The following is a 13,210-nucleotide window of genomic DNA, read 5'->3' as shown; positions in this document are numbered from 1 at the left end:
TTGCATCTGTCACCTGCTGGTGCCGCCCCCTCCCCTGGGACGAGCCACCTTCTCCGCACTGCGGGTGAGCACCACGAGGTTTTGGGGGTGGCAGCTTGGGCCTTTACACAGGGACTGGCGGGGACTTTTCCATGATCTTACAGCAGCTGGTGTGGATCTTCCGTTATTTGCACTGGGAATCCAGAGCGAGATCATCCCCGTGGGGCGTGGTGGGGCGCGGTCTTCAAGCCCTCAACGCCCCGTGTTCACTGGACCCGGTGTCACTGGTGCTGAGTCTCACGGGGTGACAGGGCCGCTGACCCATCACAGGCTTGGCTGCAGCTGGCAGGAGGGTGGCCGGCTTGGGGCCTGGGGCCTGGGTGGGTGGAAGGCCCTGCACTACCGTGTCCCGCGTGTCCACACCCCTCCTGGAAGTGCGGACCCGGGACCGGGAGCCTGGCTTGTCCCCTCTGCCTGTGGCGGTGAGCGGCCCCACGGCCCCAAGACCCACGGGGGGGGGGGGGCTGACACGGGGATGGGCCCCACCTTGGGCGCCACAGGCCACCCAGAGTGTTTCAGCTGTTCGGTCACTTCCGAAATTCTCAAGTGCTCAGACGGGGGTGCTGGGCCAGTGCGGGGCGGGGGGGTGGGGTGGGGGTGGTCTGAGCTGGCTGTGACCCCGTGACCCTGTGGCCCCACGGCCAAGGGGAGTCAGCCGAAGGCCCAGGCGGCGGCCGTGTGATGGCCTCGGGCCATGGGAGGCCGGGGTGGGGGGTCGGGGGGTGGGGGGGGCGCCTGTCCAGGAGGCTGGGCTCCCGGCCTGCCCCGCCGTCACTGCCCACAGCTCACGGGCTCTTTTCGGGGCAGACGCAAAACCCATCAGGAGCCTGAAAGCAGCGGCAGGGAGGCCCCTCGATATACAGTGGGCCCCAGGATTTGCCCGACGGGAAGTAGCGTTTCCTCCGGTGACTGTTGTGCCCACAGAGGCTTCTAGGCCAGGCCTTGCGGGCTCCTCGCGGACTCGCGGCGAGTTGCTCCGGGGACAGCGTGGCTTCCCGCTTTGCAGCAGTTCGGCGGCTCCCTGTGCGTTGGGGGCCCCACTGCAGGCTCTGCTGACTCCCCCGCCGGGGCCTGCACCCCCTGGGGCACCCCGGGCAGCTTGCTCCTCCGGCCGCAGTGGCCCCTCGCTGCGCCGCCTTAGACGAGGCCGGGCCAGGGCGGGCGGCCCGTGAGCAGCAGGTCCGCGCAGGCGACAGGGGAGGCCTCGGTCGTGCCACCGACGGTCCCAGGTCACCCGGCAGCCCGGCCCCCTCCTCTCTGCGCCCCCCAAACCGTGAACTATACGAAAGTCCTTACAGGTTGATGGTTCATGACTGCTTGGAGGAGTTATTTTGAAATGTCAAGTCTTTTCCGAGTTTTGCGGTGCCCGTTGGGACTTTCTGGGGTGGCTTTTAGATTCGATTTATTCATTCCTGAGAGACACAGAGGCAGAGGCCCAGGCCGAGGGAGAGGCCGGATCCCTGCGGGGAGCCCGACGCGGGACTCGATCCCGGGGCCCCGGGGTCACAGCCTGGGCCGGAGGCAGACGCTCCACCGCGGAGCCCCCCGGGCGCCTGGGCCTGCGGTGCTTGCCTCGGAGCCGTTCGGCGGCCGCTGAGAGCCGCTGGCGCCCGGGGCCGAGTCGCCGAGGTCGAGGTCGGCGGGGGCCTCACGCTGGGCCCACGAGGCCTCCCGGGCCGACGCGGAGCAGCACCGGTGCCCCAGGGCACCCGAGGCCAGGCGGCCGCGGTGCGTGGGGCAGACGTGGACTTAGGGAGGCCGTGCTGGAGCTCAGAGCTGGAGCGTGGGCTGTGGGCGCGGACACGAGGCCTCGGGGACGACCGCGGACGGCGGGGAGACAGGACCGGAGGCTGTGCGGGCGCGAGGGACAGAGATCGTGGGGGCTTCGGCCGGGGTGGCCACGTGTGACCCAGGGAGTGGGGCTCTGCTAGGGGTTCAGGCCCGGTGCTAGACCGTGTGCCTTGGGGACGGTGGCACTGGCCGGGCCGGGCCGGGCCGAGGTGGCACCGCACGGGTGGGCCGGCGAGCGGGTCCTGGAAGCCTCGGAAGGGAAGGGGGGCGCAGGGCACACGAGGAGCTCAAGGATGCAGGGGAACCGAGCACCTGTCCAGGCCCCGGCGGCTCGTCCAGCTGCACCTGGTCCCCCGCGTGGTCTGTGCGGAGCAGAGGGGGTCAGACCGGTTTGTACTTTTAGGGCAAAATCTCTATGGCCAGGAAGTTAGTGGTGGCCCCGGGACATGAGACTGAGTGTTGGGTGCGGCTGTCAGCCTGGGCTGGGCAGTCCTTTCGGCGATTCATCCGACAACCTGTGAAGACCTGAACTTAGGGACCGAACATAAGGCGGAGGAGTCCACGCGTGACCTGCCCAACACGCACCGATGTGTCCGGGGGCCTCCCGAGTGTTCCACATCCGCCCTCGGTTCTATTTATTCTTTTGATATTTTATTTATTCATGAGAGTCACAGGGAGGCCGAGACAGGCCGAGGGAGGAGCAGGCTCCGTGCGGGGAGCCCGATGCGTAACTCGATCCCGGGACCCCGGGGTCACGGCCTGGGCCCGAGGCAGACGCCCCACCGAGGAGCCCCCGGCGCCCCCCACGTCCGCCCTCCGAGGAGACTGCACCCTTGGCCGCCTTCTGTCTGCGAGGAGGGGACAACAGCGGAGTGGCAAAGGCCAGTGCCATCCGCTGTCCGTGGTAGAGGGCTGCCGCACAGGTGGCGGGCGCTGTGACACGTGGCCCGTCGAGGTCTCTCGGGCTCTCTCCCCGGAACCGAGGCCTCGGCAACTCGGAGCTCGAGTCTGAGGAAAACGGGGATGCGGCCTCTCACCGGCTGATAATGGAACACAGTCTTGGGGGCGCCCGGGGCTCCGCGGCGGGGCGTCTGCCTCGGGCCCAGGCCGTGACCCCGGGGTCCCGGGTCGAGTCCCGCGTCGGGCCCCCCGCGCGGAGCCTGCTCCTCCCTCTGCCTGTGTCTCTGCGTCTCTCTGATGAATAGAATCTTTAAGACACCCCTAAAAACGCCACCACAAAGGCCCCTTGGCAGCTAGTGAGAGAAGAGCTCGCGCCGCCCGCCGCGCGGTCTGCGGGTTTGGGCAGCGAGGCCGCGGGCCCCCACCCCGGGGCACGCCGAAGCCCGCCTCCCCGGAGGGCTGCTTCATGGCGGAAACGTGGAGGTGGCGGCGGGCCCGAGCCTCAACCCCATTTCAGATCCCCTTCGCCAAGACCCACGAAGTCCGACGACCGGACGAGTCAGTAGCACGTTCGCCGTTGGCGGAAAACTGAGGCCCTCACGCGGCCTCTGTCGTCCTGCCCCGTGACCAGCCAGCCCCGACCCGTCCTAACGGCGGGACTCCTGCGAGGAGCAGGATGGAGAAACTAGGCACGTGGCGCCAAGGACGGGTTCTGCCGAAGGTCGGTCAAACCGACCCAGGACACCCAGACACGGTGATCGGGTGCAAGAGCGAAGGTCCCAAAGGTGAAGGTCCCCTTCCATCGCTCAATTAAAGGGTGACTGGCCGGGGCAGCAGTCACGGCAGCCGAACAGGACTAAGCGAGCGGCGCTGCCAGCGACACACGCCGTCCCGTGCCTTCAGCCCCGGGGTGCTCCTGAGGGAGCCGCCGCGGTCAGCAGCCGACGCACCCGGACCTAGGCCCACAGCGCCGCGCTCCCAGCGCTAAAACAGGAGCCCGTGTGGGTCCTGTTGCTTTTAAGACTTGTTCGCTTTTTCTTCTTCAATGGAAAGTGAAAGCATTTTTTTCTTTTTCTGACATAAATGCAAGCCACTGTGGAGAGAGGTGACGGGAGTTAAACGCCCCCGGGACACTGCACACGCGCGCACGCGCTCACGGTCCACGCGCGGGACCGAACACTGCGGTGCCGGGAGGCTGCGGCCCAGATGCCAGAGCAGACGACTGAACCACATCCCAGAGCCCTAGGGGAAGAGCAGCCGCGAAGCACCAACCCAGGCACACACCACCTCCCCGAGAGGACACCGAGTCGCTCGTTTGTTTCCTTTGCTTTTCAAGGAGATAGATACAGGGCTCCGTGCATTTCTTAAAGATTTTATGTGTGTACTGGAGAGAGCGAGCTCCGGAGCGGGGGGGGGGGGGGGGGGCGAGGGCCGAGCCGCCGACCCCACGGTGAGCAGGAGCCCCACAGCAGGCCCGGTCTCATGACCCCGAGCTCGGGAGCTGAGCTGAAACCGAGAGTTGGGACGCCTAACCCGCGGGGCCAGCCGGGTGCCCCAGATCCGGGCCTGTGTTTTAGGCATCTGCCCCCTCCTGAGGGGTAACAGAGCCTCACGCCCATCGTATAGACGTGTTCTTCCAGCGCCTGATTCCGAGGCCGGAGGACCACAACTGCATTTCTTTCTCTGGATGTTACTCTTGATGATTTCTCTGCGTGCACACGTCACCAAATAAAGAGATGTTCCTCTTCACTACAGAATAAACATTTTCCTCTGCCTCGCTAAGAACCATCAAGCAGCCAGATCACGGAACTTACTCTCAAGTCGCGTGTGGGCTCCAGGGCACCGAGGTCTGTGCGGAATGCTACCTGAGTCCTATGGTCAAATATTTTTATTTCTGAAAATTACAGCATTACAGAATCCCGTCGAAGTACAGCTCCGTTCCGAAGCGTGGGGTACGTGCCCTATCAGAGGATCTGCAGGCAGAGAAGCACGCTTACGTATTTAGCCACGGCAGTTCTCTCTTCAGGCATGTAATTGTGTATGAAGAGTTTGTTGCTAGATCTTTTTTTTCCTTAATTGCTCTGGTCTGAATGAGTAGAATCCACAAAATCAAAGTCGGAAACTTAAGAGTAAATCAAGAACGGTTTTGGCTACTATAGACCAGTGAGTTCGTTAGCCATTTAATTTCAAAGGTATAAAGTGTCGATTTTGGCACAATTTAATACAAAAGAAAGGGATTTAACATGGACAGAATATAAGATGAGCACGTTTATACACCACTACGTACTACGTAGACAATCCGAGCTAAGCACAGAAAGTTAGACTTTTTAACACTGCCTTATTCAGACAACGTCTAATGTCACCAAAAGTTGCCTCTTTGACCATTCAAGTTGTTCCTTTTAAACATAGGTTAGGAGAGAGGAAAACTTTATGATGAGTTCACCCAAGTTCAAATATTAAGAAAAAAACATATTCAAGAAACAGAAAAGGAGTCATCTGGTGCCATGCTTTTATTCAAATGAAAGGGGAAAAAACTACACTGTACCAGGAAATAGCAAATATGACAGTATTTTACAGCACAGCATCTTAAAAAAACCTGTAAGCAATGCTCTAGAGTGGACAGGTAAGCACACCATACACTGTACATTGCCCAACAGTGTCCATGAAACCATAATTAAAAAGCTGAACTTGGCTTTAAACAGCCAAATAAAAACTGTAACAGTCATTCTAAAACAAAATTGAAAAGTCCAGAGGAATTAAAAGCTTTCCAAAGCTGTGTCAAATAGAATTTGACAGGCTGCACTGGAAATCATGACTAGTGTTTAGCAAACTTAACTGAATAATCATAATAATTTGACCTCTAATGATGAAAGCACCAGTATGTTTCAATATGGTTGATGGAAATCTCCAGACTTTATGAAATGCCATAATTTTCTTTGTATAATTTTTAAAACATAATTCTTTTAAAAGCTGCACCATAATAAAAAAAATCTGCAGATTCAAAGAAATATATCCATATTTCTTCTGTATTAATAAAGTAAAATATTATACTGAGAGCAATGAACTTTTGTGGCAATGTTCACATTCTACCTTTAGACATTATGGACATTCATTGTTGGACACACATGAATTTAAGAAGAAAGGGTGGTCCTACCTAGCTTAAAATAGTTCCTCCATTGTCTTGCATCCAATTTTTAAGAATTTAATGGCCAGGTAATATCACAAAGAAGATTGACTTGATAAGGGAAATTTGATTGAAAAGAACAAATTTAGTAATGTAAAGTGCTTATTAATTCTCCTTTTGACTAATATTTACCGTATTTTGATTAGATTTACATTTTTTTTTTAACAACCAGGCTTAATCTAAACTTGTATCTGACAGTCATTTCCCTCTGTGATAGAAACTGTTGTCTGAAAGGTAAAATGTGCAAGTCCCCATTCTTAATATTCATATATTATATACAAATATGTATACACTTAAAATATAAGAGTTACATATCCTGGTCTCTTACATGCAAACAGTAGATCACAAATAGTTTTGAGCTACACATATATCTTGCACAGGTATTGGAAAAAAATCTGAATTTTTTTTTACAGTTTTAACAAATATACATAAATATAAGAACATAAATTACAGTAAAATATTGACAGCATTTGAGAAAATGTGGATAAACCCAGATGCACTGATGCCTAAAGGCCTTATAATAATAGAAAAGTACAGCTCAGGGACATCTCATTCCTATTCTCTTTTAAAATAAGTAGATACATCATGTGAGATATTAGTTATTTCTCTAAACAACTCAATTAGAGAAATGTATATATTTTAGTCTCTACTTCCCACGAAAGAAAACAAGCCCCGCATCTCATTTATGATACAATACTGCCTCTCCCCTCTACGTTTACACAGTTGTCACAACACTGAAACATGACAGGGTCACATAATCATTCAAGTCTTTTCCTGAGAATGAAGTTTTTCCCCAACTAACCCTCTGATATACACTGTTAAAGGAAAAAGATCATGTAGAGAAGATTTCAAGTGTGTACTTTAAGCTGTTCCACTTGAAAAGGATAAAAAAGAAGAAAAACTCAATATAAGTAAAATAATGTGAAGCTATTTTAAAATTAAACTGTAGCCCTTTGTACATGTTTAAAAATTCTAAATATAATTTTAATATCAGTTATAAATATAATGCAAAGACCTCTTGAGAACGTGTGGCAGGAAGTCTTACATCTTCAGACTGAAAGACGACTCTCAAAGTGTCATGCCCTTCTGCCAGCTTATAAAGTGACTTACTTTAAAAGAGATAGAAAGCCTTTTGTGTTAAAAGAACAATCTAAATTATTCTGAGTTGGCCCGAAGTGGTGTAAAAACAGCACTGATTTAATCAGCAACTTCTTATTACATATTCCTGGTTAAGCTCGTGTGGTTTAAAGTGAACCTACTAGCAGCTCTTTACAATACCTCCTCTTAACTTAATACTTGAGTGAATAATAAATACAGAATTGCAAATACTTAGAATAATTCTTGCAAATGCTCTAACACCATTAAAACATGAGGGTTATTGTAAAACTAAACACTAGTGTTTCTCTTAGCATCATAAGGAAGGTGCGAGTTACCTCTGAAGGCGCATTTCCTACGCTCACGGTCTCTACATGAAACAAAATACAAAAGGTATCTTAGAATAAACTCCCAGGAGAGAAAAACAGCAAAATAAACCATCTGAACACAAGCATGTACGTTAAAAAGTCAAAAAAAAAAAAAAAAAAGTTAAACACATAATTTGTAATCTTAGTCATAGTTCGACCGTCAGTCCAACTAGTGTCCACGAGGATTCAGCGCTCCAATGTGTCTGATATCACGCAGGTGAACCTGATGCCATGGATGTCCATTTGTGATCAGAACATTCCCTTCATCACTGGACTTACCACCTGTGGGAGAATCTTCTGCACTCCACAATACTGTGGCTGACGTTCCAGTTGTTCATGACAACAGAGCCTAATGTTCAGTTTCAATTAATAAAAGTCTTGTTGGCAATTAGAAAGATTTTCTATAGGCAGGAAAGATGAAGTGCAAATTTACCACGAATGTTCTGAAGCAAGTATTTCCCAACTCCTATGCTTTATTGGGTAGAAGTTTTTTGGGTGTTACTGGTCTCTTGGTCTGCCATAAATGACTATGAATGGTGATCGCATCAACACTGGCAGATAAAGTTTTAGCAGGTATGTGGCTAAACTGTTTCCGGTCAGAATTATATTTGTAAAGTCCCTCAATCATTTTTTTAGTGATAGATTTAGGGCCTATCCCCGTCAGTTTGTTAATTTCTTCAGTTTCTGGGCAATAAGTATACAAAGACCTGAATTGGCAGCCTGAATCCCGGAACAAGATTAAAAAGTTGTTGGCATCTGACTTCTCCATTTCCTTCAGAATAAAAAAACAAAAACGAAACAATAAAAACTCTTAAACATTTTGCTGTATAAAATTCATATAATTGTTTTACACCTATCTTGGTTAAATATTATGACATGATTTAAAATCATGAAGAATTTAAATTTAAATTTAAAATTCTGAAGAGCCAAAATAAAATGTGTATTATAAAAGCAAAGTACACTTGAATTAAAAATGTATGCAAACACTTCACTTCTGAAGTTCTGTTGGCTCTGTGTGGATATGATTATCGTGCAGGAAACTTCTAGAGACATGAAATATTTGCTAATCTTGATCTTAGTCAAACAACCATTAACAAACCAGGTGCTGATTATCAACCCTGCAATACAGCCTCATTTTAAAAAAGGAAAATTATATTACCTACATTTATGAAACATGAACAAGTAGCTCTAGGCAAGAAAAGAATTCATAATTTTACATTTTTCTTGAAGTCTATCCTAGTCTTAATTAAGTCTCGAGTCTTCTAACACCATTTGAAAGTGAACTAACTCAGTCTAAAATTGAAACATAGCTACAGATCTCTTACAGGCTGTTGATATCCTAGGAGGAGATGAAGAGTATTTTCCCTTGGATCGGTAGCTGAGAAGACTCCTTACAATTTTAGAATGTTGCCAAATTTAATTTTCATGCAAACGTGCTTACCTCCAGTATTTTTTTCTTCTGACCTTCATTTACTTTTCCAGCCAAACAGCAATGAGCTAAAGCATTTTGTATTATGTGCTTATTGGATTTTGCACTGGGTTCTTTGTAGAGCTTTGGTCCTGTGGTAAGAATTCAGCAGCAAAATAAAAAATAGCATTCCTAAGTCAGAACACTACTACTATGTTTAAATGATATAATTGTTCCTATGCTGAGGAATCACTAACAAAAAATCAAAATCTGTGTCTAAAGGCCTCTGGCTGGCTATACTCCAATCAGAACATTGTTTTATCCACACCGCGATACAGCTTAGGGATGTTCCAAGGCTGCTGTGAGACGGCAGTGCTGGAAATCAGACAGGGCTATGTAATTGCCACACTGTCTGCTTCGCCTTCTTTCTGAAGTCTGGTAATGTTATTGGTGGATTTAAAGCAAAATGGGTCCATGAGTAATAGTAACTTTTAAAAAGAGAAGAAAAAGCTTCATCTTTCTCTTCATCCACATGTCTGAGTTTTCTTAAAGCATTTGTTTTCTTTAACCAATAATTCTACTCCTCAGTCTGCAAAGTACAGAAGCATCTTCTGCCATTTTCCTGGAACATTCCTACTATGAAGGGTAATACGGTACAGACTCCCTACTTCATTCTCACTGAACTCTGTCCTGGAAGGCAAGGACTGTCCTTACCCTCAGTAGTGAGCTGAGAAACCAGTTACCTGTGCGAAAAAAATCAGCCCTGATTTGCAGCATTTACCTATTTCTGTGATAGAAGTCACTCCTACCATGACTAGGGTATCAAGCTACTAATGGTTCTGCAGCCTGCATAATTCCTGAAAATTTAGCAGTTTCAAGAGCCCTATGGTACGAGCTCGTCTGGCACACCACTGCAACTCTAGCTCTAGATCTGGAACACTGCCTGGCAGATAGGATTGTTAAGTGAACGTAGAGAAGCAGAGGGAAAAACAAGGAAATCCTGTCCAATCCCCGGCATTAGGGGTGTCAAAGCGACCACAGGAGCGGAGTACATGTGGGAAGTTAGCAAGTTCTAACCTTTTTAGGCCTTCATGGGGCTTCCGCTTCCAGTGGGTCACATGCAGAGGGAGGCACACTCCCTGCCCCCTGCTCTTCCCCTCTGCACATCCTCCTATGCCTTTCCACTTTAGATCTCAAGGGCTGCTCTTATTTCTTCTCCTGCTCCATTTCTTTTTAAGTGTTTTACATTCTCTTCTTCAATTTGCTTTTGTTTCAGTAATGCCCACCCAAACAAAGCTCGAGAGGATCTGATGGGAGGCTGGATGCCCTCTTGGGTCCAATGTACTCTTCTTATCTTTCAGAACCTCCTTAATACTTTTGGGGTTTTTTTTTAGTAGGCTCTATGCCCAACATGGAGCTTAAACTCACCATCCCTAGGTCAAGAGTTGCACGCTCCACTGAGCCAGCCAGGTGCTACCTCCTCTCCCCTACACCTTGGCTTAATATATTTGAAAGATGCACAACTCTAGATACCTAAAATCCCAATGTTAGAGAGGCCTTTGTGGATTCTAGCCTTTTCTCAGTACAACACTCAGGACCTATGTATTGCTGATAGAATTTCTCTAAAAAATGAGTACTACTCGTTTTGCTTAGAAACTGATTTCAAGTCATCTGACACAAGTTACTACCTCCGTAAGTGCAACTGTATCAAGAAGCCGACCTCCCTGAAAGGGACCATCTGCACTCCGTGTTCCTGATCACTCTCCATGTCTAGACCAAGAGACGAGCCCATGAAGCTTTCGTTAGTAGAGCCTGTATTTGTTCTCATGACTGTGGTAAATTGTCTCCCTAAAAATGTAGACTCTGACCTGTGTATTCTGTTCCAGAAGCTACCGAAGAGGTTGTCGATGCATTTTCCCAGTCCTTCTCCCCATTTCGACTGCCGCAACGACTTGGAGACAGGAAGCCTTCTACAGACTCAGATCTGAATGGTAAATAAAACATTTTTTTAATGCCTCAAACAGAAGAATATTTGGGGTCAGAAGGGGTATATCTGACAGTACCAAACAAAATAAAGCTTAAAAATCAAAAGATGGTGTAACTGCCTTATTCACAGCTATATATCCAAGAGCCTGGACAGAACAGGCATTCCGTAAGTACTTGCTCACTGAAAGGATGAATGTTTTCTGTTTTCCATATGAAATGTTTCCTATCCAATGGCTGCGACAGGTTGGTAATACAAAGATCAAAACTCAAAGCTCATGCCTGTCACGACCTTCTCTTTGTATACAGGTATTATAGTGTAATGTTATGAAATAGGACTTTCAGTTTCTAATCTACATCCCAGAGAGACAATAAAAAAGATCCTTCATAAGTTAGGCAGCCTACTTTGGAATTATTCTATGGGGACAAAAGTAGAGAGGCAGGCACTTAAATGAGGTACTAATTCTGAACACTACGACTACCATAACCATATCAGCAATTACTGTTAATGTTCTACAGTTTATAACAAAGTATCTTATCAATATCAGTAACCCTAAAATCCTAGAAGATAAAAAAGTCAAATATGAATAGACCACTTTGTATGTAAATTTCTTTTAACAGAAACAAATAGTCCCAATCATGAAACTATAAAAATCTGTGTTATGATCCATTCATTATAAAATACAACATAAATAAATAAATAAATAAAATAAAATACAACATAATTGCAGGAAACATTCTTTTCAGTGAAAAATGTTCACATTATGGATTTACCTTGGTGTCCTCTTGCCTGAATGCACACTCTCGTTGTCACCTGTGTTCAGTGATGCCAAAGAAAGGCTAGAGACTGAAAAAACACGATAAATTCGTGATCCTGAATAAAAACAAAATTAGAAATTTAAAAGGAGCAACTAGAAAAGAGTCTGTTCATTAGATAACACCAGCATATGAAAACTGCGCTTCTGTGGTTTTTCTTTTTTTTAACCTTTTACTCTAAACCCGTAGTATGCCTGCATGCATATATGCACAATTTACTTACAATTAGCAGTGTACTACTACTTTTGAGAAATAAAACAAATTGCTGTTAAAAGGGAAGTGATAATATGAGACACTGATATTCTAGCTGTAAGAAAGAGAGTTAACAAAAGAAATTTAAAAGAATAAAATATATTTAGGAATATCTAATTCCTACATGGGAAATTAATTTACTAATTTTAGTCAGTACGGGGTATCAAGAAATTTTGTTGGCTAGAAAAGGCAGAGCTCTCTTTAAACAGTCAGTGTTATGTTGTTATTTATTTTTCCTCAGTTTTGGAGTAACTATGGGAATTCTCTAAAATCTTCCATGGTGCTTAGTTTTAAAAAATGTATGTATTTTTAAAAGTGAGTATGTGTCCTAAATTTTAGGATTCGACTCTCAACTCCAAACATTATAGATTTGGACGTGTGACCATTTCTGTCTTAAAGAAGGGCCTCATGAATTCTTGCTTTTATATTCCTTATCATACTAATGTATTTCTTACGTATTTCTACGCATACAGTATTTACCCTTAAATGGACAAGCATGGAAAGGGTAATTAACAATTCAGAGAGATTAATATCTGAGAGCAGAGTTCCCTAATCAGTTAGTATTTACACTGGATGCTTTAGCACTCACACTGGCTCTACTGAATATATGCATGCACACATAACACACTTAAGTCATAAAAAAAAAACAAAACAAAACCAAAACGACATTTGCTCATTTTGGCTTTCCAAATTAGGAGCATGCATCATCTCAAATAGTGTACCCAATTTAGCATTCCAAAGCACAGTCGAGTTAGTATGAAAACCAGGCTGGTGTTTTTTTATGAACAGACTCTTCATAATAAGCTGTGTTACCTGGAGGACCTTTTATTGGTGTTTTGGGAGACTCGATATGATCTCTGTGAATAGATTTTGGGCGCTGTTTTTTTTGTTTTGCTATTTGAGGACGGGGTTTGATTACTGTATCCATGTCTTCCATTAGTTTCAATTGTTTTCGCCTCATGTACTCTTGTCTGATAAATTCTCTGCGCGCTCGCTCATCTTCCTTCTTCTGACGCTCCTCCTCAGTTTTACGCCTAAGAAACCAAATGGTTACATTTCTTATTCTGCACACTAAAGAAACCAGACACTGGGGAGTATGGCTTTGATGAGAGAAGGGAGAATTATTACATTTCAGCACCTTGGGGAAAAATGGTTTTTTAAAAATATACTTGAGATAATTTAGATGATTAAAAAATACATACACCTACCACCATTGGTAGATAACTGCTTTTAAAAAATACGTTTGTGTGTAAAAACCAGTGAAGTCACATTAATGTTTCTGAAGAAAGTCACTTTGAAACGCCCCAAACTTAGCGTAAAAATGTACAAATGACCAATACTTTGGGCAAATAAATTAACTTCTAAAAAACACCA

At 46.7% G+C, this 13,210-nt stretch overlaps 2 protein-coding genes across 8 annotated transcripts in view; both read right to left on the bottom strand.

Moving 5' to 3' along the window:
- Positions 1-223: 223 nt before the first annotated feature.
- Positions 224-3,198, bottom strand: LOC129505880 (translation initiation factor IF-2-like). Its single transcript, XM_055319184.1, has 5 exons — positions 3,060-3,198; positions 2,638-2,838; positions 1,612-2,080; positions 829-1,352; positions 224-525 (listed from the first exon to the last, which is right to left on the bottom strand). The coding sequence occupies exons 1-5, from the start codon at positions 3,196-3,198 to the stop codon at positions 224-226; spliced, it is 1,635 nt and encodes a 544-aa protein (XP_055175159.1).
- Positions 3,199-5,222: 2,024 nt separating this feature from the next.
- CAMSAP2 (calmodulin regulated spectrin associated protein family member 2) overlaps positions 5,223-13,210 on the bottom strand; it is a 115,011-nt gene continuing 107,023 nt past the window's right edge. For 4 of the 7 annotated variants that reach the window (XM_055319158.1, XM_055319159.1, XM_055319162.1 and 1 more), the window contains 5 exons: positions 12,650-12,870; positions 11,543-11,642; positions 10,654-10,769; positions 8,819-8,937; positions 5,223-8,149 (listed from right to left, as the gene is read on the bottom strand). In XM_055319158.1, the coding sequence (XP_055175133.1) occupies positions 7,844-8,149; positions 8,819-8,937; positions 10,654-10,769; positions 11,543-11,642; positions 12,650-12,870 (862 nt within the window). In that variant the 3' untranslated portion in view covers positions 5,223-7,843. The remainder of the gene's footprint in view (positions 8,150-8,818; positions 8,938-10,653; positions 10,770-11,542; positions 11,643-12,649; positions 12,871-13,210) is intronic. The other 3 variants (XM_055319160.1, XM_055319161.1, XM_055319164.1) reach the window with 1 other exon arrangement.

The sequence above is a fragment of the Nyctereutes procyonoides genome, unplaced genomic scaffold (genome assembly GCF_905146905.1).
Source record: "Nyctereutes procyonoides isolate TBG_1078 unplaced genomic scaffold, NYPRO_anot_genome, whole genome shotgun sequence".
Classification (NCBI taxonomy): domain Eukaryota; kingdom Metazoa; phylum Chordata; class Mammalia; order Carnivora; family Canidae; genus Nyctereutes; species Nyctereutes procyonoides.
The sequence above is the reverse complement of the archived record's forward strand: the minus strand, read 5'-3'. Positions and strand labels throughout refer to the sequence as shown.

Bases quoted from the DNA above. Each gene is read 5' to 3' on its own strand.
- LOC129505880 (XM_055319184.1), bottom strand. From the start codon at position 3,198: ATGAAGCAGCCCTCCGGGGAGGCGGGCTTCGGCGTGCCCCGGGGTGGG. The intron at 2,081-2,637 runs GTGGGGGGCGCC...TTCCCTTCCGAG, and splicing joins AGTCTCCTCGGAGGGCGGAC to GCTTCCAGGACCCGCTCGCC. The intron at 526-828 runs GTGAGCTGTGGG...GTGGCGCCCAAG, and splicing joins GTCTGCCCCGAAAAGAGCCC to GTGGGGCCCATCCCCGTGTC.